Below are 26839 nucleotides of genomic sequence, written 5' to 3' on the forward strand. Positions count from 1 at the left end.
AGATAATTTTTTTTGGTGAAGTGCAAATGCCGTTCTGGCTATTAAAAGGCCTAGATGGCGTTAGCACTAATCCTGTCTGAGGTAATTTCCTTTCGTCTTAAGTTTGGCTTGATTATTCATTGAATTTTATGTTTGTTTTGGGTGTAATTTTTTCATTGATAATGATTCGTGTTTGGCTCAAGTTTGACTTTTAAAGCGAAAATCTATTAAAAACGGATAAGTTTCTTAATAAGAGAGCAAAAAAACAAACACCATTACACAAATAATTATAAAAGTCCAAATATTTGGGCTTCTTATCCGGAAGCCTTTATCAACGAAAAAAAAAATAAAAATTAGTTTAAAAAAAACGTGTAAAGAAAAACACAAAAACCGCTCCAAAAAAAAAGGAAAAACGACAGGAAAACTCACGTTTAAACAAAAACGAATATAGTAAAGCACCGAAGCACAAACAATAAAGCAACAAGGTAAGATGTCTGCTCCACGGATATTATTGTGCGTCCGAATAATCTTCTGATATGGAAATCTAGCAAAATGAATCATTTATTTAAGAATTTTACATTGGTTAAAAGTCTAGTCTAGGAATCTAGGAAGAATCTATTGTCTAATGTCTATCTAATCTTCGGCACCATAATATAAAGTTTGACGAAACAAAATAGGGCTATGACAAAGTTCTAGAGAAATTATAGAAATAAAAAAGAAACTTTGTATAAGGGAATTAGTATAAATAGAGATAAAGCGGAATATCAATTAAATCCAATGTTTAATAGTTTGATCAAAAGTAGGCTAAAACCATATATAATCAAAATAGCAAAGAAGTTCAAGAACTTATGCATAATCAACCCCATACAAGTTTGAACTTTAATAATATAGTTCAAGATGAAATAAACTTTAGAAAAAGTCAACGAGCTGGAGCCAAATTAGTAATGGAAAGGCTTCTTTTAATTTTTCAAGCATAACAGTTCCTTCATTTGTAATTGATTTAACCTAGGACACAAGTAAGATCAGTTACCGTAGCGCAGAAGTAATGTGACTCTCCTTCAGTAAACCTTGTTGTCGCAAAGTGGATTCATGCTCTGCTTGGAAATACTGGGCCCTGGGTTCGATCCCCGCCGCAGCAAGGTTGAGTGACAAGCTTGCTACTTGTCCCGGAAAAAAAGACCCAGCAACTGAAATGTCGATTCGACACCCTATGCGCCAGCAATGGCTCGGGAGGATATTTATCCTTTTTTATTCGAAAGATTCCTAAATATTTAAAAAAAGGTGTGTTTCATCTGTAGAATCCCATGCCAAAAGATAGTTCGAACGTACAATAGTACATATATAGTAGACATCTTGCCTTGTTGCTATATTATTTGTGCTTTGCCATTTTTTTTGGGGGGGGGGGTCCCTTGGTTTCCTTTTTGCTTTTTTTTTGTATAGTGTTTGTTGTTTTTCTTTTAATATTTTGTTTAATTTAGTTTTTTTCGTTTTTTTTTCATTGATAAAGGCTTCCAGATGTGAAGCCCAAATATTCAGACTTCTATAGTTATTTTTGTATAAAAAGGTTTTTCTTGTTTTTCACTGGGTTTTACCCGTTCCTAATGTATTTTCGTCTCAAATTGTAAATGGAAAGGAAGTGTAGTGTAAGAAATTGGTAAAGTTTGAATTATTATTTGACTTCATTTCTTTTCATGTTTTGTTTGATGCAGCTATTTGCTTTTCTTTGAAAACTTCTATTTTTTTTTATTTTTAAAGATTAATTTCTTTTAGTTTTTATTGACATTATTTTTTGCCGGCTAATAAAATGAATATTTGTATGATTTTTGTTTCAGTTTTTCTGCTTAAGAATTAAGATTTTGACTTGATACATATATATATATATATATATATATATATATATATATATATATATATATATATATATATATATATATATATATATATATATATATATATATATATATATATATATATATATATATATATATATATATATATATATATATATATATATATATATATATTGGAAACAATTTTGCCAAAGCTTTTAATAATAATTTTGTTATGGAAACATCTATGGATGTGTAGGTGAAATATCACTCCAATAAGTGGATTGAAGATCTGCATAATTTCTGGCCTTCTGTACAGTTGAAGCAATTCTCGCCCCAAACCTGTTACAATCTTGAACATGACACATATTGATCGACAATTTCATTCTAAAAATGTCATATATTGCGGTGTATTTTGTTTTAACTGCTTGTTTGTTTAAAAAAACGCATTTCGATGTCGTTTATAAAAAAAAAAAATTCTGATTTGTTGCTTTAAAAACAGAAGAAAATAAAGATAGGACGTCAATAATCAAGGCAGCCATGTTTGTTTCCGGTTGGCTCCCAAGGCTATGAAAGTTTATTGGAGGTGTCTTCATAGACTGAAATTTCAAGCAGATCAACTTAGGAAAAAGAATGTTTGTTTGCTCTAAGAATCAGCACAATCTCAGTTTTTTTCAAAAATTTATTGTCCTAAATGAGCTCTCCTTTGTCCTCCCAAGTTAAAATTTAAAATCTACTTGATGTGTCCAATGTTTCCTTAGAGTTTCAGCTGGATCCCTTTTGACAACCTGGATGTACTTGCTGTTTTTAGATTTAGTTCAACATCCACATTAACCTGCCCTGAAATTTTCAACATAGTACTCTTAGCTGTTCTTGATATATTGCGGATATGTCCTTTTGACAATCTGGATACGCATTGTATTTTTTTATTTAGTTCAACTTATCCTCAAAATGCCCAGAAAGTTTCACCTTAACACCCCTAGCCTTTTCAGACACCCATGTTTAAACATGCCTCCCTTCCCAATAATAAAACAAAATGTAAACAGTAGGCAACTTTCATAATTTACAACCATTGTCTCAGGGGCCATAAGGGGGACAATTTTTATTGGACCTTTTGAGTATTATGAACAAAATGCCTATCTCAAAATTTTGATCTGAAGTCTTTGGAGGCTGAGGATGGGGCGGGTAGCTAGAAAGGGAGCTGGAGAGGGACTGGTTGCCCTCGAATAACTTTTGACTCTTAAGAAGGACACTAGAACTTTAAATTTCCAACGAATTATCCCCCTCCGAGGTTTCAACGGCCACCCTTTCCATGCGAAGTGGCCTGGTAAAAAAAAAAAGTTTGACGCCATATCACTTCTTTACAGGTAAAGCGAAAAAAGGTAATTGCCCTGCCAACAAAAAAAAAGTAGCTTTCTTTCGGAAACATATTTTTTTAGACCTTTCTATTTAAAATAGCTATCCTGAAATTTTGACGTGACACCATATCTGACTGCGATAGGTCCCAGGTAATAAAAATGCCACTTGAGGAGTCTAGTTACCCTCTGATGACTTTCGGCTCTTGAAAAAGCCACCAGAACTCGCGATGTCCGTTTAAATTGAATGTTTTGGTAATTCCACGAACACTGGTTCCATACAATCATGCCTGGAAAAGAAACAAAAGCAACAACTACAAAACTAAAAAGTAATCACATATTCCTGACGTGAAAAATATAAAAAATGTTGTGAACGTGCCAAGTTAGGAATCAGTTTAGTGCTTTGATCCTAATATCATAAGCAAAGTGAAAATTGGACTTGGTCGATTTGCCTTCTTAACGCCTCGTTTAGTAATGCTAAAAGTAGTGATTTAAAGGCTAGAAAACACTAAATATAATGCTTCTTTTTAGAATTATCCGTTTCCTGACTTTTGTAAAAGTAAAAAAAAGTAGTGCACTTCTTAGACATACCTACACTAAGCTCGTCAAATATCAACTAAAATTAACTCCGTTGCGTGGGAAGCATTAAACGCAAAAAGCAAGAGAAAGGAACTAGTAGCATGGACAATTAGAGAGGGAGGGGGTCTCTGCCCCTATGTTTAAGACAAATTATAAGGAATTGTTGTTCGTACACGTTTCTCATTTAACCCTCCCCCCCCATAGAAAAAATTGCGGCTGTTTGTCCTCTTCGCTACTAAGTAAAAATCTAGCTGAGTTGAGGTTTGTGCGTGTTGGATGTTTTCTGTACAGCTCGTCCAGGTGTCTTCTTCGATATCTTTCAAATTATTGAACATGTAAAACTAGAACACTTGATCTGGTGAGAATTGTCTGTCTTACTTTCCAATTTCCGGCATTCCCCTTAATGTGCTCTAATGTGTTTATGGTTTAGCTTCTCGTACTTTTCTTGTTGCTCTGGTTTGTTTTGATTTCACTATGAAATCGGATGTCTGGCTGGTTAAAAAAACAGTGGTGGCATGTGCAACTTTTCTTGATTTTGCCGATCTATGCCATCAGGGAAACTCAAGGGACCAAGCTCTTCCATATCTCTGGGGCTGGGGAAGATGAAAGTAATTGTTTCCGGGGTGTCTGAATTAGTTTTATCGCTTGATTAATGTACCTTATAAATGCTCGAATTGTTCGCGAATCTAAATATTTTGTTTGATTTAATGAAAAAAAAAAATCCACAAAAAGTAAAGAACGAACTAATACTGAAGACGAGTAGAAATTAGTAAGAAGTAAGAAATGAAACCTAAGAGAAACAGAAATTGCAATCAACAAGGAAGCCAAATTTAAAACACACATAAACTACCTAAAATAAAGTCATGTTGTCGTCCCTTCAAAACCCCTAAAAGTTTGAAGCGTCATTTATGCTTTACTCAAAACTAAATAGATTTCTTAAATTGGAACTATTGTTTAGCTAATTGTTTATCTAAAATAGAATAACCAAGCACATCCTCGTAAACGTTTTATGTCGATTAATTTTCACCAACAATAATTCTGGTACTGCTCCCTCCATAAACGACTAGACTGTCTTTTGTGCGTTACTAAAAACTAAAGATAAAACTTAAAACTAAAAGTGAATCTTAAGTTCCTGGGCCAATGGGGCCCTAAAGTACAAATAGATTAGACCGAAGCCATGGGCCCCATGAAAATGGTCCTAAAAAATGGACCACAAAACTTTGTTATCTGGCCAGCTTGAAACTTGTATCTGCAAGTCTTTGGGTCGAGGGGAACCATTTGTTCGCCTAAAAATGGGGTCAGAAAAAGAGCTAAAAAACTTAGTTTTTTGATCAGCTTGAAACTTGTATCTAAGTCTTTGGATTAAGGAACCCCGGTGCACATAAAAAACTTGAAAATTAAAATTTGGTTCTCTTTGACAAAGAGATTTTTTTGGAAAGGTTTGAAACTTGCGCCCAAAATTTCTTGGGCCAAAACAACCCAATGTCCTCTGGCTCCCCCTTCAAAACACAAACAAAAAATAATTGTTTACCCTTAAAGGGTGTAAAAAAATCGAAAATGTTTTGCCGAGCGGCTTTAAGACCACACTCGTACATCCCTGGGTCAAGGGGGTCCCAATATGGACTCAGTTTTTAGGTTGCCCCACTCCCACGAGGCCTTAAAATGAGGAAGGACGTCTATTTTTGATCAGCTTGAATCATTCAGGAATCGTATTCAACGCAAAGGAAAAATTAATTTTTTCTGGGGTTTGTGAGTGCATTACAAAGTCCAAAACGGGGCTAAACAACTGTTTTTCTGATCAGTTTGAAATTTACATCTGTAAGACCCTGGGACACGGACCCCTTATTGTAAAAAGGCAGAGGCGAGGCCACGGACCCCAAAAATTTGGCTCAAAGAAGGTCCAAAAAACTCTTGTTTTAATATCTTGAAAATTGTATCCTTTAGTGTTTGGACTAACGGACATCAATGCAGAAAGATCGGACCCGAAAAAGGACCAAAAACACTTTTTTCGGACCGGCCAAGAATAAAAATTGCTCAAAAATTAAATATAATTAAAAGCCAGAATTCCGGGAAGTATAAGTAATTTTGATTTTTTCAACATAATGATAATATAAGAAAAACTGTTAAAAATATGATTATTTTTCAGTAAGGCGGAAAGGGTATTCTAGTTTTTAGAGAGCTTTTGGGGACGGTAGCTCCATTTCATTTGTGGTAATTCCCGTTCGTTTATGTTTTACTTTGGTGTTCCCTTTAATTTCTGCTCGGAATTTGATTTAGTTTTAGGTTTCATTTATTGATCCATAGCGGTAGACGGTATTTTTAAGTTTTACTTGATTATTCATTTTAATTTCTGGTCGTTTTAGGTTTCATTTATCTTTACATAGCAGTTTCTGGTCTCTTCAACCTATTATATGACTTAATTTCTGCTCATTCTAGGCATTAATATCTCTTTACTTCTCTCCGAAAAACTGTTCTTCAAAAATTTTGCTTTTAATTAATTAGTTGAAAAGATGGGTTGATATTGTTGATAACCCGCAGTCAGCGGTCCTTGGTGAGACTACTAAGGCTAGTAAATCAACTTTTAACGTTAGGATACCCTGTAAAATGGAATGACGAACTACTGTATTTACAAAGTCTGCGCAAATTTATACTTAGTTTTTTTTTTTCTGAACAAATAGTTAGCTACTCAGCTACAGTAATTGTAATGTTGTTGTGTGACATACTTGGTCCACCGAAGTTTCACAGCGCATCCTCTAAAACTCGGCACACTCCTTTGGTTTTTCCAATCCCCCACGTCGTTTAGTTCTCTGGATACTTGAAGGTCATGGGCTCTCCAACTGTATTATCGTTATTTCTTTATTCTAACTTGCAGAATTAATGTAAAATTGCAGCTTTCGCATTTATTTCTTTTGTGCCCTATTTTGGAGGATTAGTTTGGAGGACTATTTCCAAACAGCAGCACACTAATTAATAACAATAGGAAGATTCAATTTTTTTTTTTTTTTAGACAAGATTTATTCATAATTAATTACTCATGCAATGAATGCATTGTGCTAATCCCCCAAAGCCTCCTAGACCTCTAAGGGGAGGGGAATACATGCGATTATCGTTTTAAATCTCCTGTAATATCCATGTTGTGCTAGTGTATAGATTATTTTCAAGGGATTTACTTTTTGCTATTGATTCAATTTTATTCATAAGCGTAGAAAACTGTTACCAAAATAAAACTTAAAACATCATTTGCTAATTTTTGATGAAATAAGTTATTTTGCTGAAGCAATGTTTTTAGTCGGCAAAACAATAAAGGAATAAAGGATATGCCAATTGATTTCCGACACATTTGGATGTACTGAAAGTAATATCCTGTTTGGCTATTTCAATTTAAAAGGGAAAAAAATTATTGACGAAAATCTATTGCGTATTAGGCTAATGAAACTAGATTGTTTTTGTTTTTTTTTAAGAATATGTTCATATAGATAAGAAATGAATTCCTGGAAGTTCGAGCAGTTATTCATTTTTCAAAGTTTTAGTGAAAAAGAAAAACTCACAAATACATTTTGCTTTTAGTAAAGCACAAATGGTTCCCTAGGGTTTGTGGGATTGGTAGCTCCGCTGTTATTTGTGGTACTTTCTCTTTGTTTAGAGTTTGAATAAATTACTTATGTTTAGTACTGTTTGTCTTAGGTTTCATCTATTGAATCATATTTTGTTCGTTTAAGTTTGACTTGATTTTGATAAATACAAGATTAAATTTTGGAAAGCTGTGCAATTCTTGTATGGGGCCAAAAAGGACGGTTTTTGCTTATCCTTGAGCCTACAGTATGTGAGCTTAGGGAGGGCTTTGTAGTCTATGGGAGAGAGAAGTTTTCTACTAGAAATTAATTAAAAAAAAACTTTCCGAAAAATAAGTTTTTCAAATAAAAGTAATGGCCATTTTAAACTTAAGCTCAGTTGATACGAATACCTGTTAAAATTCAAAATCAAAACGACCAGAAATTACTATTAAAGAATAAATGAAACCCAAAACGAACAGAAATTAAATAAACAATCATAGCAAAAACATACAACAAGTAATAATAACAATGAATAAATAGATCTTAAAGCGAGTAGTGCTTAGATTGAATATGAAAATCAAGCTTAAAACGAAAACAAATGTTTTGCTGTTAAAGTATAAATGAAACTTAAAACGAACAGAAATTAAATATACAATCAATGTGAACAAACATACAATATATATTAATGTAAATGAATAAATAAATCTTAAAACGAGTGAAACTTAAAAAGAATATACAAATCAAGTTTGAATCGAATAAAATTAACTACAAACAAGAGTTTGGGTATCGCCTCACTGCAGAAGCCTAAAACCTACTGCGTCATTGGCGCTTTACTGAAAACAATTCTTTGAAATATTTTCACTTTTCTAGCTTTAAGAAATAAAAAATTAATTAAGATTTTAGGGAATAAATATCAGTATATGTAAATTAAATTGACAATGCACATTTTTTTTCAGTAAACTCATTTGATTTTTTTTCCAGTAAAGTACAAATTTAATTCTGGCTTTTAGAAAGCATAGGGGTTTTGAACTCTACTCATATTAATTTATGCTCGTTTTGAGTTTGACTCTAATATTTATTTTAATTTTTGTTCGTTTTGGGTTTTATCTATGTATTGATACTGATTTGGGGTAGTTGTATGCTTGGTAGATTATATGATAGTCCGGACGCCAGGGGTTGAAAATGTGAATCATACCACGACGGAATGGGGCTGCTATGAGAATTAGCCTACCCTCCACCCCCTAAATTGACCATGCGGATTCAAAAATACCAATGGCACTTGCTTGCGAGTGGTGGAACACTCCGAAACTTGACATTTTATTATATTTTTGTGTTTCATGCAAGAAAATGCATGTTCCACAAAGTTTGAGGTGCAGTTTTCCGCTGAAATAGAAATGCCTAGAAGCCATAGAATGTTTTCATAACAAACTAACACGATTAGTTAGAAAAAATGTCAGAGTTAAAAAAAAATGGCAAAACTATATGAGTCTTGAACAGTCTTGGAAAGTATAAACAAAATCAAATTGAATATTAGATATATGATGATATTAATTGTTGAAAGATCCATCAGTTCAAGATTTTTTTTCACTGTAATTTTTATTTTCATTTACAATGCTGTAAGAACTGGAAAATAATAAGTTTGTAATATACGAGTAATTCGTTTTCAGTGAAGCACCAATGACGCAGAAGGCTTTAGGTTTTTACAGTTAAAGAAGGGGGCAGTATCCAAATTTTGTTGTAGTGAAACTATATTTGTCTTGACCAATCTTGAAAAGAACTAACAAATTAAACTGAATATTTGATGCATAATGATATTAATTGCTAAAAGCTCATCAGTTCAAAATTTTACTGTAATTTTTATATTTATTTTCAATATTAAGTACAAAAGAAAACATTTGTAATATAATTCGTTTTCAGTAAAGTGCCAATGACGCAGTAGGTTTTAGGCTTCTGCAGTGAGGCGATACCCAAACTCTTGTTTGTAGTTATTTTTATTTGATTCAAACTTGATTTGCATATTCTTTTTAAGTTTCACTCGTTTTAAGATTTATTTATTCATTTACATTAATATATATTGTATGTTTGTTCGCATTGATTGTTTATTTAATTTCTGTTCGTTTTAAGTTTCATTTATACTTTAATAGCAAAATATTTGTTTTCGTTTTAAGCTTGATTTTCATAATCAATCTAAGAATTACTAGCTTTAAGATCTATTTATTCAATTATATTATTACTTGTTGTATGTTTTTGCTATGATTGTGTATTTAATTTCTATTCGTTTCGGATTTCATTTATTTTTTAAAAGTATTTCTGGTTGTTTTGAGTTTCAATTTTAACATGTATTTATATCAACTGAGCTTCAGTTTAAAATGGTCGTTAATTTTCTTTTAAAAACTTATTTTTCGTACAGTTTTTTTTTTAATTAATTTTTGTTCTTTTTTGATTGAAAAAATTTTAAATTTTTTATTGCATGGCGGGGGGGGGGGGGTACTTACTCTTCGATTATTCTTGACTTTAAAAACATATCTAGAACTTTCAATTTAAATCGAATGAGGCTTTTTTCAAAGTCTATACGATTACCTCTTTAATAAAAACCTTATATATGAACAATAGACAGCTTGCATAACTTGTGGACAGCGATTGACAGCAATGAATAGATTGAAAAAATAGCTCCAATAAGGGGGTTTTGACCATTTCACTTGCTGACACAAAGGGATCACGACTGTTTGGAATTGACCTTAATAGGATTTTGTGTGCCAAAGCAATTTTGCATCTATCACAGATTATGTATTTTAACCTTAAAGTTAGATAATTATAATAGATTTCCTATGTGTTCTTCCCATACAAAACCCCTTCCCATAAGTTATAAACCCCCCTTAATAAGTTATGCCCCAGGGCATAACTTAAAACGCCTACCGCCGGGCCCTGGTGGGCTGTGTCGACACGGGAGTTTTTTGTTATCAGAACTTTGAAAATGTCTATCTCAAAAATTTTATCTGATGCATTTAGGGCTTGGAGGAGGGGGGGGGGCTAGTTACCCTCCAATCTCTTTTGACTCTTAAAAAGTGAACAAGAACTTTCAATTTTCAGTCAAATGAGCCCTCTCTAAAGTTTATACGAACATCCCTTCCATAAGAAATAATGGCAAGGATTCGGAGAATCCTTAAATTACAACCCTTGCCCTGAGGGCTGTGGGGGAGTTGTCATCCTTAAAGACCTAATTTCCAGAACTTAAAACTACGTTTAATTAACTGGCTGTCTCAAAATTTTGATTGGATGTGTGTGGGGAAATGGTGGGCGTCGGGGGGAGGGGGCTAGTTTCACTCCAATCACTTTTGACTATTAAAAAGGGCACTAGCCCTTTAATTTCCAATGGAATGAGCCTGTTTTGAAGTATATACGACAACACCTTCTATAAAAACCTTATATGCCCCCTGGGCGAAGCCTAAAACCCTTGCCCTGAGATTTGTGGGGGAGAGTCCTCCGCAAAAACAAATTTTCTATCTGGATATCGACTACGCTGAACAAAATTTTGATTGGATTTGTCTGGGGAACTTATCGGCGTGGGGGGGAGGGGCTAGTTGAACTCCAATCACTTTCGAGTATTAAAAGGGGCACTAGCCCTTTAATTTCCAATCGAATGAACCTGTTTTGAAGTTTCTACGACAACGCCGTCTATAAAAACCTAATATGCCCCCTGAGCATAACTTAGAACCCTTGCCATGAGGACTGTGGGGGAGTGTCCTCCTCAAAAATATATTTTATATTTGGAAATCAACTACGCTGAACAAAATGGCTATCTCTAAATTTTGATTGGATGTGTTTGGGGAAATGATGGGCGTCGGGGGGGGGGGGGGGGGTTAGTTGCACATGGCCATCTCAAACTTTTTATTGGATGTGTTTGGGGAAATGATTGGCGTCGGGGGGGGGTGCTATTTGCACTTCAATCACTTTCAAATATTAAAAAGGGCAATAGCCCTTTAATTTCCAATCGAATGAGCCTGTTTTGAAGTTTATACGAGAACGCCTTATATAAAAACCTTATATGACCCCAGGGCATAACTTAAAACCCGTGCCGTGTGGGTTGTGGGGGAGTGTCCTCCTCAAAAAATACCTTCTCTCTGGAAATCAATTACGCTTAACAGAAGGGTTATATCAACCTCTGGATGGGAATGTGTTTGGGGGACTGTTGGGGGTGGGGGGGGGTAGTTACACTCCAATCATTTTCAACTACTAAAAAGTGCACTGTCTCTATAATTTTCAATTGAATGATCCTGTATTGAAGTTTTTACGACAACTCCTTCTATTAAAACCTTATATGCCCCCAGGGCATAACTTAAAACCCTTGCTCTGAGGGTTGTGGGGGAGTGTCCTCCTCAAAAATATATTTTCTATCTGGAAATCAACTACGCTGAACAAAATGGCTATCTGGAAATTTGATTGGATGTGTGGGGAAATGATGGGCGTGGGGGGGGGGGGGGCTAGTTACACTCCAATCACTTTCGACTATTTAAAAGGGCACTAGCTCTTTCATTTCCAATCGAATGAACCAGTTTTGAAGTTTTTACGACAATGCCTTCTATAAAATCCTTATCGGCCCCCGGGGTATAACTTAACACCCGGTCCCTGAGGGTGGTAAGGGAGTGTCCTCCTCAAAATATGCTATCTATTTTTAAATCAACATTGCAGAACAACATGGCTATCTCAAAATTTTGATTCGATGTTTTTGGGGGAATGATGGGAGTGGGGGGGCAGTTGCCCTCCAATCATTTTCAACTATTAAAAAGGGCACTAGCCCTTTAATTTCCAATCGAATGAGCCTTTTTTAAATTTTCTACCACAACGCCTTCTATAAAAACCTTATATGCCCCCAGGGCATAACTTAAAACCCTTGCCCTGAGGGTTGTGGGGGAGTGTCCTCCTCAAAAATAAATATTGTATGTGGAAATCAACTACGCTGAACAAAATGGCTATCTCAAAATTTTGATTGGAAGTGTTTGGGGAAATGATGGGCGTCGGGGGGGGGGGGTTAGTTGCACATGGCTATCTCAAAATTTTGATTGGATGTGTTTGGGGAAATGATTGGCGTCGGGGGGGGGGTGCTAGTTGCACTCCAATCACTTTCAACTATTAAAAAGGGCACTAGCCCTTTAATTTCCAATCGAATGAGCCAGTTTTGAAGTTTCTACGAGAACCTCTTTTATAAAAACCTTATTGTCCCCAGGTCATAACTTAAAACCCTTGCCCTGAGGGTTGTGGGGGACTGTCCTCCTCAAAAATGTAATTTATATCTGGAAAGAAAAAATGCTAAACAAACGGGCTATCACCAAAGGGTGATTGGATTTGTTGGGGAGACTGTGAGCCGTGGGGGTTGTCTAGTTTCCCTCCGAACATTTTCCACTATTAAAAATGGCCCTATCCCTTTAATTTCCAATCTATTGAGCCTGTGTTGAAGCTTTTAAGACTACTCCTTCTATAAAAACCTTATATGCCCCCCGGGCATAACTTAAAACCCTTGCTCTGAGGGTTGTGGGGGAGTGTCCTCCTCCAAAAAATATTTTCTATCTGGAAATCAATTGCGCTGAACAAAATGGCTATCTGGAAATTTGATTGGATGTGTGGGGAAATGATGGGCGTGGGGGGAGGGGGGCGAGTGACAATCCAATCATATTCAAAATTTAGAAAGTGCACTAGCCATATAATTTACAATTGATAGAGCCTTTTTTGAAGTATCTACGACAACATCTTATATAAAATCTTTATTTCCTCCCAGGGCAAAACATCTAACCCTTGCCCTGAGAGTTGTGGGTGAGTATCCATCTAAAAATATATTATCTATCTGAAAAACAACTTCTCTAAACAGAATTGACATATGCAAATATTGATAGGATGTGTTTGGGAAAATGATGGGAGTGGGGGGGGGGAGTTGCCCTACAATCATTTTAAACTATTAAAAAAGGCACTAGCCTTTTAATTTTCAATCAAATGAGCCTGTTTTTAAGTTTATACAACAACGCCTTCTATAAAAACCTTATATGCCCCCAGGGCATAACTTAAAACCCTTGCCCTGAGGCTTGTGGGGGAGTTTCCTCCTCAAAAATATATTTTCTATCTGGAATTCAACTACGCTGAACAAAATGGCTATCTGAAAATTTTGATTGGAAGTGTTTAGGGAAATGATGGGCGTGGGGGGGGGGGTGGGCGAGTTCCACTCCAATCACTGTCGAATATCAACAAGTGCACTATCACTTTAATATACATTCGTTTCAACATGTTGATAAGTGTCGACTAAAACGCCTTCTATGGCAAATGTATATGCCCCCAGGGTATAACTTAAAACCCTTGCCCTGAGGGTTGTGGGGGAGTATCCTCCTCAAAAATAATTTTCTATCTGGGAATCAACTACGCTGAACAAAATGACTATCTCAAAATTTTGATTGGATGTGTGTGGGAAGGATGGGCGTGGGGGGGGGCGAGTTGCCCTCCAATCATTTTCGACTATTAAAAAGGGCACTAGAACTCTCGACTTACAATCGAATGAGCCTGTTTTGAAGTTTCTACGACAACGCCTTCTATAAAAACCTTATATGCCCCCAGGGCATAAATTAAAACCCTTGCCCTGAGGGTTGTGGGGGAGTGTCCTCCTCAAAAATATATTTTCTATTTGGAAATCAACTACGCTGAACAAAATGGCTATCTCAAAATTTTGATTGGATGTGTTTGGGGAAATGATGGGTGTGGGGGGGGGCAAGTTGCCCTCCAATCACTTTCGACTATTAAAAAGGGCACTAGCTTTTTGAATTTCAAATCAAATGAGCCTTTTTTGAAGTTTCTACGACCACGCCTTCTATAAAAACCTTATTTACCCGAAGGTCATAACTTATAATCCTGGCCCTGATGGTTGTGGGGGACATTCCTCCTCAAAAATATATTTTCTATCTTGAAATAAAATCCTCTGAACAAAATGGATATTTCAAAATTTTGATTGGTTGTGTTTGGGGGAAAGATGGGTGTGGGTGGGTGGGGGCTAGTTACACTCCAATCACTTTCGATTATTAAAAAGGGCACTAGCCCTTTAATTTCCAATCGATTGAGCCTGTTTTGAAGTTTCTACGACAGTGCCTTCTATGAGAACCTTATATACCCCCAGGGCATAACATATAACCCTTGCCCTGAGGGCTGCGGGGGATTGTCCTACTCAAGAATATATTTTCTATCTGGAAATCAACCATGTTAAACAAAATGGCTATCTGAAAATTTTGTTGGGATGTGTTGGGGGCAATGGTGGCCGTGGTGGGGGGCTTGTTGCCTTCCAATCATTTTTGACTATTGAAAAGGGCACTAAAACTCTCGATTTCCAATCGAATGATCCCCCTTTGAAGTTTCTACGACAACCCCTTCCATATGAAGTGCCTCTGGGAAAAAAAAATAAATAAATAATAAAACATTGGAACCGTATGGCCTTTACTATAGGCAACGCTACAGCGTTGCCTCTGATATTTTCCTGACAGTATATTTCCTAGTTATGAACAAATTCTGATTTTCAGACAATGATAGGGCAAATAAGTAAGAGGATCAGTTCTACTCCCCTACGTAAGTAATATTTCTTCACTAGAAAATACATGAGCGGGAAATATTAATTGAAGTGATGATGATAAATACCATAGGGTGAATTGACTGGGATCTAGTGTTGGGTGATATTTGGTATCGATATTTATATATATATATATAGATATATCGGACCAAATATCGATATTGAAACGTATTATCGAAACAGATATTTGTTTAGGGGTCTCTAACCCCCTATATTCCCCGCGGAAAATCCACCACATGAAAATTCTGCAAATTTTCGGCATACATCTTCGAAATTCTTTGCAGGTTTGAATTCTTTCATCTATAATTGATTTTATTTATTCTTATCTTATATCTTACCCTGGCATCTTTTTCGCAAGAATTCACTTCTGGCTCCCGAGTCAGATACGTGTGAATCATTACCAACTGAGAACGAAAAGTTCAAAACAAATGATGCTATAATGAAAGTTCGGATTTTGAATGTTATTAATTAAAAAAAAACAAAGTTTTTCCGAGGGAAGTAAAGAGCGAAGTTGAAACTTAAAACGGACAAAAATTATTACTTCACAGCTTATTTAATATATATTAATATAACTAGTACAAATAAACCAACTAATTATGTTTCTCTATGCTTTTACGATTATACAAAACTAGCGCTTTATTGAAAAAACAAAAAAAAGTATAAAAAACAGGATTATTGATTTAAGAGTCAAAAGTGAGTATGTAGCCTGACAACACTAAACGAATCTATAAAGTTTTTCATAGTCTTACACTACTCGTGACATCGGTAACTTTCAGTACACAATTAAAATTATCCTAAAAACATAAGCGTAAAACAAAATATTTTTTAATAACCGCGAAATAATTGAATAGCATACAGAAATATTGGATTGATTTATCAAGCAGCATTTTGCTCTCACCAGCTGTAATACCAATAGTGGGTAATATACAGTCTTAAATTGTAAGAAATATGCTTTAGTATCACTTGAAATGAAGATCAAATAAGACATAAAATGAACTATGGAAATTTGATTATTTCTCTCTATACAACAGTGAATTTCAAGCTATGATACAAATTCTAAAGCTAGTCTATAGTTCTAATACTATCAAGATGGCTTTACTTCGAACTTGTGCATAAACTAATCATGACATGTCATTCTAAGAACTAAAACAAGAGCCAGTCATTGAACTGAGCCATTATGCAGAACTGATACCAAACTTAAACGTAAAAAAATAAAGAAAATCCTAAAATGGATTGTTGCTTATCTTAAAAGGAAATGATAATACTTTTATCCTGTAAAAAGTGTCCTTAATTGGTTTGCTTTAACTGTACCAAAACTCCTATATTATTTTGTGTTTTCAGTAAAGCGCTAGTTTTGTATAATCCTAAAAGCATAGGGAAACATAATTAGTTGGTTTATTTGTGCTATTTATATTAATTTATATTAAATAGGCTGTGAAGTAATAATGTTTGTCCGTTTTAAATTTCAACTTCGCTCTCTACTTCCCTCGGAAAAATTTGTTTTTTAAAATTAATCTTTGTTCGTTTTTTATTGAAATTTAAAGCAGAAACAACGCTGCCATGATCTTTTTTATTTATACGGATTAATGTATGTTCGTTTTAAGTTTTAATGTCACTTCTTAGTTTCAGTTGAAAACTTATTTTTAATATAATTTCTAATTATCACCGATCTAGGGGAGATAAGACACCTCTAAAAAAATACTGCAAACAACCTTGACAGCTAAGAAAGCTTTCAGTCTATAACATAAAGTTCGTCCATCCTTCACAAAACAATACATGTTTTTCAGGAACGTTTGTTTTTCGATAAGCAAAAAGCTGTTTTTACTCGGCCGACTTCGCCTGAAAAAGCCTTAATGAAGACAGGGCTTTATAAATCACCTACTGACTAACAGAAACTAGAAGGTTACCGTAACAACAGAAAGCTGTTTAAGGGCTCATTTAAAAGCTTATATTTACACTTAACTGCTTTTTATAAATTTGACTTGAAAGCACATTCCCACAAAGTGCACTTTCGGTTGTTTTCCCAACTTTTTTATATGAAACAAGTGCCTTTTCCAATGAAATGACCCAAAAAAGGTGATTTCAAAACGTAGGCAAGAGAAAAACTAAGGGGACAAGGACGTCCCTTCCCCTCAATTACCGCCGTTAGAACTAGCACACAGGCTTCATCACAGAGTGAAGTTTTAAGGTTCAATTCCAAACTGTTGATCAGTCAAGCTTAATTTTTGGTATATTTATAGTTGAAAAGTTTTTAGTTTTAGTTAATTTGTTTTCACAGTAATCCTTTGCTTTTAATATGAGTTTTCGATTTATTAAACTTAATAAGAGATTCTGGAGGGGGATTATATACTATGAGTTCTTATAAACCACCAGTTAAGGGCTTTGGATCACAACAAATGCAGTGATTCCGCTTAATGCTTCCAAACTCTTCCACTTAAGAAGTGGTACCAAAAGTGCCGTTTTTGATAAGATAAAATTGATAAGAAGCACGTAGATATGAGTAATAGGTTTAAAATCTACCTTCCCGGGATATGCCTTAAAAAATGAGCGCATCACGCTTACAAAAGTAGTGGATTAACTGAAAAGTAATCATAAGAAGGGACAAACCATGATTGAAAAAAAAAACCAAGCTGGTATCGAACGCATGATGATCCAATTTGAAGTCCAACGCTGTACTGACAGAAACACGCCTCTAGTACTATAAGTTAATATATTAGTGTTTGTAGGACTTTAATTGTGTAGCTTATTAAGGGAGACCGAAGGAGGAAGCTGCAGAAGGTGCTCTTGCAAACCTCCAGTTAAGGGTTTTGGACCATAATTATTACAATGATACCCTTTTATGCTTCCAAGATTTTCCACTTAAGAAATGGCACCAAAAATATTTTTTCAGTGCTATATCTCACTTTGTCATGGTTGAAGCATTAGCTGCAACCTAGTAAAGAGCGAACCACAGCGCATAGTTACTAAAAGTTAAAAAATGTTAAAACGGTCGTTTTTTCTTATTTATTCCAGGCCTAGCGGGTTACTAGAACATCATAGAGAGATGCTTAAGAGCTCATTCAAAAGCATATGTACGTGGTTTATGTAAATTTGGCCGCGTGCAAGTGCCATATGGCACGAAAACAGGCACTTTTTACGCCGTTTCTCAAGGGGTAGGGCTAGTGGGATACCAGAACATCTTAGATAAATTTTTGATAGCTTATATAAAAAATATTGCTCATATTTACGTTCTTCCTATAAATTTCACCATCTGCAAGTTTCAAATAGCACTAAAAACGGCACTTTTGGTGCCATGTCTCAAATGGAAAAGTTATGGCAAGTGGGCTACCAGTACTTTTTAGAGTGATGTTTAATGGCTTATCTGAAAACTTTTGTTCATATCTACGTGCTTTTTATCAGTTCTACCATTCGTAAGTGAGATATAACAGTGAAAACAACATTTTTGGTGCCACTTATTAAGTGGAAAATCTGGGAAGCGTAAAACGGTATCATTCTAATAATTATGGTCCAAACCCTTAACTGGAGGTTTGCAACTTCCTCCTCCAGTCCCCCTTAATAAGCTACACAATTAAAGTCCTCTTTTAAGGACTACACAATTAAGATGTATATATATATATATATATATATATATATATATATATATATATATATATATATATATATATACTGCTGATGCTATTAAGGCTCACCTTATGAAAAATGCCACTGAGTGGGAAATCAAGGAAAAGGTTGTTGCTGTAGTAACTGAAAATGGAGAAAATGTAGTTTGGGCCGCAAAGGATGCTGCACCCCAAGTAGGTACAGGATGGAAACACGTTTCGTGCTTCGCAAATACTCTAAATTTGATTGTGGGGGGTGCTATCAATGATACTGGTGAATTGTTGCCTCTCGTCCAAAAGGCTAAAAATATTGTCATTTTTTCAGACGTAGTGTTGTAGGTACCGACAAGTTGCGCCGGGTTCAAATCTCTATTGACAATTTTTGCACAAAAAAAAACTAAAACCCGATGTGACCACTAGATGGAATTCGCTTCTCACTATGTTGCGTAGTCAACAAGATTTGAAAGAGTTAGTAACAAGTTCGCTTGCGCTTCTCGGTAAAATGGACCTCATACTCACTGACAGTGAGTGGGGTGTAATTTCAAACACGTTTGCGGTGCTTACATCCTTTGAAGAGGCAACTATTGAGCTCTCTTCTGAAAGTTTTCCCTCCATCTCGAAAGTCCTGCCTTTGTCTAAGATTTTGAGACGCCACCTTGTTCAGGTAGATTTTGGTGGATTCTCAAATGTGGCTTATGAGCTTCGAAAGGCTTTGCTGAATATAATGCTTTGGTTTCTAAGCTTTGGTCAAGTCACACCCATCGCAATTGCCACATATTTTGACCCGCGTTTCAAGAAAATGTATATTTCACCTGAGATCTTTTACAAGTTGAGAGCAAAATTGCAAACAAGATTGATTTGGCCTTGCTGGCTGCTGAATCTCGATCAGAAGATACAAGTACCATCGCAGTCCCTGCTATACAGTCATATCAGAATAAAGCCAGTTTGTGGGGTTCACACGATGAAGTCCTTATAGTCAATGCAGGACATGCTTCGACAGCAGCCGAATATATCCTGGCTCTGCAAACTTTCAACACAGAGCTAATAGTTTCAAGAGAAACTTGCCCACTCAAGTGGTGGAAGTCTCGTGCTATGGGGTTCCAAAAATACCTGTACGAAGTTGCAATGAAATTCATGCCTGTGCCCGCTACCAGTGTCCTTTCTGAAAGAGTGTTTTCCAGGGCTGGTCAGATAATCACTTAACGGCGGAACCGAGTCTTAGGGAAAAACACATGCTGCTGTTTTTGAATAGCCAGTAGTTTATTTTTCTCTTTTCCTGAGCCCGAGTAATTTCAAATCCGGGTTTTTATTATATTAATTTATTAAATAGAAGTTTATTTCTATGGTTTGATTTTATATTATATGAATTTTGAAAAAGAAGTTCGGTAGGCTACTTGTTAAAAATCCAGTAGTCACGCAAAAAGTGAAGTTTCATTAATGCTAATTAAATAAAACAAAAAAGGATGAAAATATAATAGTTTAGAAAGAAATTTGGGCTATATATTTGTACATTAGGGTGGGTGGGGTAAAGCATAGCATATATTAAATACGTAACGTACCGTAACCTAATCCAACCTAGGTACCTTTAATTCCCCATAAACCCCAAAAAACTAAAGTTTAAATATAGTTCCTGGAGTGAGAAACCCTTTGTTTATATAGCGTTTCATATAAGTACCGGGTAATGCCTATCTGTTCTCGCAATACACTTCTTGCGTGACTACTGGATTCTTAACAAGTACCAAAAGTTATACAAAATACCCTTTATTTTTTAATTACTATTAAGTGCTAATAATTGTTGTCAATTTATTGTTTTTCCTTTTCCTTATTTCTGTGTGGTGTTTAGTATTTTGCTTGTGTTTCTCAGTTTTTGATATTTTATGCTATATTTTGTAGACTAGATAGTGAAATACTCTGTACGAGTTTAATCACTGAATAAAATCATTCATTCATTCATACCCTTTATTTACCATTTGCGTTACTAAACTTCGGCAAATCCATTAGATAGCAAAAAACTGATCCGAAATATCGATATATCGAATATCGAAAGTAAAAATATCGATATATCGATTAATCAAAATATCGCCCAACACTACTGGGACCTAGACATGAGACATTTCTGAAATTACACTGTAAGAAAAGTAAACTGTCTGTTAAAATATCCTTTTAACGGGATTTTTTTTGTTCAAAAATTAATAAAGATTCGACCAATAGTAAATGGAACTTTGATTTTGCAGAATGCATCCAACTCATACAAATAAAACTTCGGCTATTTCACTTTCTGTAAAATGTTTCTAAACAACTTCTTTTAATCCGAAAACAGCGCTGGAGAAGAATTTAAGGTGCTATTGAATGAAACATTTTTATAGAAAGTGCATCAACTCCCAAAAATAAAAATTCAACTATAACACATTTTAGTATAATTTCTCTAAATAGACTTATTTTTATTCTATAAAAATAGCCAATAGTAAGCAATAGAAAAAGAATTTACTTCTGAACAAAAAAAAAACATTATACAAAGTGACACCGATGATGGATGTCTTAGAGCTTTCCTGAAGTCTTGAGTAATCTATTCTTTCTGAAAATCATTTACTACTTCAAAGAGCTGTATTTCGTAAGAATGATTTTTGCAAAAACCACCTTGAGGCAAGGGACTGAAGGGAATGAATTGCTAGTGTAGTGCGGAACTTCCGAGCCCCGCGCACCTTCCGCGCCAAAGTGCCCTGTTTTGAAGTTTCCAGATGCATTACATTCTGAAAGGGTGTTTGATATCTTGGAAACTACGGAACAAAGATTTTTTTTTTCTAATTGGGAGTAAATGTAAAGACCAGATACGAGTCTGTTCTACAAAGTGTTTAAACTTCGATATCCTTTGTTTATCAGTAATTTCCGGAATCTGGTTTCAATCTCGTTTTTGGAATGTTTTTAGTGCTTTTATTATCGGGTTTATCTCGGAGTTACAAGCTATTGAATTTGCTGTTTCACTATTTTATTTTGAAAGTTCTGATTTTTACAAAATTAGTTTCTCATTATTTTATTCGCAATCCAAATCAAACACATATATTCGGTAATAATTTAAATACATAATTTTAATTGCTTTTTGAAGCAGTTTAGAATTAAAGCAATACCATCTATCGGACGTCAAAAGAAGTCAAAATCTTAGAAAAGCAACACAGACAACCATATTTCAAGTATATAATCGCATCCATGGTAACTTTTGTTGTAAGATTTTTATGTAAAAAAAATTAGTGAAGTCACTTTGTCTATATTTTTTCAACTTATTTCTTGATACTAATTTATCTTAATTTCCCCAGCTAAAGAAAACAAAAATGAAGTTTCCTTTCTGTGAATTTCATTAAAATGAAAGCACTATCGAAGGACCAGTCTAAGAATAGGCGTAAAAAAACGAGATTCTCCTGGGCTAATCTAACATTTTCGTGTTCAAGGTAAAACTAGTATTGATTTGCACTAAATTTCATCTAATTGACAAGGCTCCCTTTCTTTCTGGCATTATATTAAACAGTGCCCCGGTCAAGGACGCATTGACGTATGGGCTTAAACTTATTAAGAAACAAGGACCTTATTAAATTTTTGCCATGGACTTATTAAATGAGAACATGGTAAACAAAATATGATTAGAAAGTATGGTGAAAAAAAAGAACTCTGGAAAGCGGTTATTTTTGAAGCTACAAATTGAAGATGAACATTTCTTAGCAAAATATGTTGGCTGATAATTTAGTTAGCGTTTGAAGATCCAAGAATATTTTCAGTTACATGAAAATGATATTTGGCTGTACCTAATTGGTCTTTGAAAATTATCTTGAAGTCCATCCTTTTTGTCACAACTGTTCGGTTATGTTAAAAAATGTGTTTTAAATACATTTTTGAATATGAAAGAATTGCCATTTAACACCAATTCAGAAATGGTAAATATTGTCAGTGTTAAACTTAAAAGTAAAGATAATGACGAAAGCAAACTCGTGGAAATTTTGAAAACGAGTTTGAAAACTCAAATCTGTGGCCGATCAAGATAAAAAGCATACCATTAAAATTATTCCTCTGAAATTACACTAAAGCATAGGCTACCACTACCTCCAAAGGCAGGATCCACCAACTTATCCATTATGAAACTATGAACATGCTTTACAGTTCGCTCGCCACTTCCTACCTCTTTTACTGTTCTTCTGTGTGGGGAAACACTTTTTCGTCTCATCTGAATCCACTTGAGACAAGCCCAGAATCGAGCCATAAAATCTGCTTTCAATCTACATCAATATCAATTTGCAGATCTGTACTCTGACACGGGTCAGAACAGCATCACAAATAATTCAACTCAACGATCTTCGGCTTTTTCAGTCAGTCTCCTCAAACTATATTCCAAAATCTCACTACTCAGTCGATGTTCTCTCTGTCACTCGTATCGTTTACTCCGTTCAACACGGCTACATTTTGACCTACCCAACGGGTGTAAAGTTCAATCCCAGCTTAATTCCATCTACTGAAGTACTGACTCTTGGAATCATCTGTCTGATTCAGTTAAATTTTTTAAACCTTTTCCCCCTTTTTTTGTCAATACCCATCGTCTCATCAAAATTCTTTTTTATTTCTTATCTGTAGCGTTTTAAGTGTTTCTCACTTTAAGTTTTATTTTAGTGTCCTTCCTATCTCTCCTCTTTTAATGTGTAAAGTTTAAATATCTATCTGACCCAATCTTTGCTTCTGAGCTTTATGAATTTGCTATTCGAATTTTTGTTTAATTGTTTAGCGCTAATGAATAAATGAATTTCCTTGTCTAAAACCCCTTAACCGAAGGTTTCAAGTCCCCCTTTGTAAAAACCCGAGAAAATAATATTTTGTCTGTGTTTCACTGGTGTGTTTTACAATTATCTCTATCTATTTGGAAGGAATGGATTTAATAGGAAGTTGAGGAAAATATGTCACATTAGATCAATAAAACTAAATTAATGGATTCAAATTTACTGATAACGAAAACTAAAGCTCTTGAAAGTCTGAGAAGTATTATAATTTTTTAAATTAAAATGAAAAAAGAAAAACTTCGTAAAAGTACATTTTGTTTTCAGTAACGTGCAAATAAAATTCACGCCTTTGGGGGAGGGATGGTGTGTGTACCAGTCTTTTTTGTGATAATTTATGTTGGTGAGGTGGGTTTGCACCATTTTTTTTTTTTTTTATGGTCATCTGAAGTTTTCGTTAATTCTTCATTTTCATTATCTGTTCGGTACAAGTTTTTAATTTTAGTTATTCCTCCTCATTTTAGGTTTTACATTATATCAGGCTAATTTTGGCTCTTTTTAAGCTTTATTTTCGCTCTTTACTTTTCGTAAAAAAAAAACTTTGGATATAATTTGTTTACAATTGATACAGTTTTAAAGCGAATTTGGGATGGGGACCTTTTGTTCTAGATTAGGCACGGACCCAAGACCCCAGTTTGATCGCTCCATACAAATTGAAATCCTTTGCATAATGCATGTTTTGCAGGATTTTCAAGAAAGTTGACTAAAATGTTTATCATTGGTGAAAGATTTACTTAATATATTTTAAATTAAGGTTTTATATTGTGATGGTAGTCTCAGATTTGTAATCAGCAAGCTTAGGATCCTGAAATATCATATTTGGTGGATATCAAACAGCATTTGCGGAACATGTAATTACTGTGTTTTCATTTACGATATTCGCACGGTGATTTGAATAGTTTTTTTTATGATATACTTCTAATTATTTCAGATCATTCCCTAAATATTCCATAGCTGATCGTAAGTTGAAAGTGGTACAAATTATGTGCAACGTTAGGGGGTATATTGGAGGGTACATGGGTTCAAGGGACCAATTTGTGGTCCGTCCATCTTGTGTATTGAAAATCCATGCACGCGTTAGGTTTCTGCAAGGCACGACATAGCCACCAGTTGTGAAGTATGTGCTTATTATGTTTTGATTTAGGATAGTTATACTACTATTTTAAAGGTTCTTAATGATTAGTATTCAATCATAATGACCAATGTCCTAAGTAACCCCTGAATGATCATGAGCCTAATAAGTACTACATGTCTATTTATTCTAATGGTGGTGGAGGGGATTGTTCGAGGGTAACTGGCCCATTAATCCCTCTTGAGGTCAGTAAATAATACAAAATGAAAATCCTTGTACGAATCCAATTTCAGCAACGTGTGGCATTTTAGCCATTTGTGAAATACACATATAAAGTGTTCCGATTTATCTAGAACATCTGTATTGCAATACTAGCCTTGGATATGTAATGAGCAAGATTGGAAATCCGTTTGAACACATTTTGGCAGAAATCTTAAAGAGTTTGTGAAGTATTTACTGAATGTGTTCTGATTTGAACATTCGATCTTAAGGATATTTAATGACTAACATTTAATCATTCCCTAATTACCCAATAGTCTCTGAATGTTTATTGTTCATTAGAGGTAAGACCTGTCTACATGTACGAGGTTTTAGGAAAGAGTATTCAGGGGGACTGGGCCTGAAATATGTACTTAATATGTTATGATTTTTACTGTCCAGGTTTCAATAAACTTTCAAAGATTCACGCACCTAAGCCCCGCGATTGAAGGGCCCAGCGGCCCTTCAGTCATGCAGATTGAAAATCCTTCATGGCTAAAATCAATGTTTTGTAAGGTTGACACGACTCTAATCTTTATGATTATTAATGATCCATAATTAATCATTCAGGACCATCCTCTTAAACAATCCGCGAACAATCATCATTTAAAAGAAGTGGAACATGTCTGCATGCATGAAGGCTAGCATCTTGCTTATCACGTGCTGTTACTGAATTAGCCAGATTCAAGATTCATCTACCGAAAAAAGCTTTCATAATTTTGGCCTAGGCCGCAACTAACTTACGCTATTTTTTACAACATCATGTCAATAAATTTTGAACGATTAAATGCACTGACAAAAAAGGAACAAGAAGGGCCACTGGGCCCTTGAATCGCGAGGCTTGGGTGCGTGAATCCTTGAACACCCTCTCCTCCTCTCTCGTACATATACATATGTACATATACACTGACAAAAAAGGAACAAGAAACGATGAAACGATTGGTGCGGCATCTCAATGATTCGATTGTATTTTTGCCTCGAGTAGGCAGCAGCTTTCTACAAGGAGGTGGCAGCAATGAACGATTCTTCTAACTCGCGAGTAGTGAGTGCTCCAAGTAGAAGGTAAATTCGTATCTGTGCTCACGGAGAAAGAGCATTTTTAGCGACTTGAGAGCGGACTCATAAGACACATAATTTGCACCAAATAATTTTTGCGCCATGTTTCTGCACAGTTTCGATGTCACTTCTGAGATATTCTGTACTGTGAACTTGAGCACCCCGGGTCAAACATGAATACTCGAGTGATGCCCGCACATAACACAGATATGCCAGTCTGAATTACATTGTAGAAATACCCAGAGGCCGCATAGTTACCAACGATCTTCAGGCGTAATTTCCTTTCTTCATTTGGTTTGGACCATGAGGGCTAAAGGAGCAGTCTCGGATAAAAGTTACACCGAGTATAACCGCGGTTGATATAACTCGGTACCATGGTTCAGGACAGGAGAAATCACGTTTTAAGGGGTTGAACTTCAATACTTTTGTTTTATTCTCGTTGATTTGCACCCCTTATGTGTCACAATGGCAATTGGAATAGTTGCTACGATTCTTCTTCTGGTTTATGACGTTGATATTTTGCTAATCTCTGTTCAATTTCGCTTATGCTATTTTATTTTCTCCTATCATTTTTAATAAGCCTCTTTATAAAGTGGAAAATGACACATCTACTTTTCTTTTAATAAATAGTAGCCAATGCTTATGCACTAGTAGATATGAAGGTAAACTACCAATAAGAACAACCAACATCTAAAAACTATCGCTCTTCTCATATCTTCTCATATCTGATTTGAAAAACGATCAGAAATTAAAGTCTTTTTCAAATGAAAGTATGCTAAGAAGAAGTTTTCAGGGGAAAGGGCTGTAAATTACGAAATATACCCATTGTTTACGCTTAGTATTTATTATTGGGTCCGCAAGAAATATTTCTTGGGGGATTTTCAGCGAGGGTGGAATTTTCTGGGGGATATTTTACGAGGGAGGAACTTAAATTTAAGGAATTGTCTGTGGGAGGAGGTAATTTTCTGTGGAGGAGGGAATTTTCCCCTGCAGGAAGCTGAATTTCTCGGCATTATTTGAAAAACGATCAGACTAAAAAAAAAAAAAAAATCAACTGAAAGCAAGGAGCAATATTAAAACTTAAAACGAGCAGAAATTTTTCCGTATTTGAGGGGGAGGGGCTGCCCCCTCCTCGGTACCTTGCTGAGTTTCC

The 26839-nt window shown here is 35.1% G+C and overlaps 2 protein-coding genes across 9 annotated transcripts in view; one reads left to right on the forward strand and one right to left on the reverse strand.

Annotated features, from left to right (window-relative positions):
• The window catches only part of Mef2 (myocyte enhancer factor 2), a 192528-nt gene that overhangs the window by 55345 nt on the left and 110344 nt on the right, over positions 1-26839 (forward strand). The gene's annotated exons all lie outside the window — the stretch shown is intronic.
• LOC148948647 (uncharacterized) overlaps positions 3228-26839 on the reverse strand; it is a 66087-nt gene continuing 42475 nt past the window's right edge. For 2 of the 5 annotated variants that reach the window (XR_016142231.1, XR_016142230.1), the window contains exon 2: positions 3228-3453. Coding sequence is in view for 1 of the 5 variants with exons in the window: in XM_089094562.1 (XP_088950688.1) it covers positions 3254-3453; positions 22655-22751 (297 nt within the window). In the remaining 4 variants the exon portion in view is untranslated. Of the gene's footprint in view, positions 3454-22529; positions 22752-22917; positions 23014-26839 lie in introns of those variants that run through there. The other 3 variants (XR_016142232.1, XM_089094562.1, XR_016142233.1) reach the window with 3 other exon arrangements.

The sequence above is a fragment of the Artemia sp. Qi Xiang Cuo genome, chromosome 9 (genome assembly GCF_049724085.1).
Source record: "Artemia sp. Qi Xiang Cuo chromosome 9, ASM4972408v1, whole genome shotgun sequence".
Classification (NCBI taxonomy): domain Eukaryota; kingdom Metazoa; phylum Arthropoda; class Branchiopoda; order Anostraca; family Artemiidae; genus Artemia; species Artemia sp. Qi Xiang Cuo.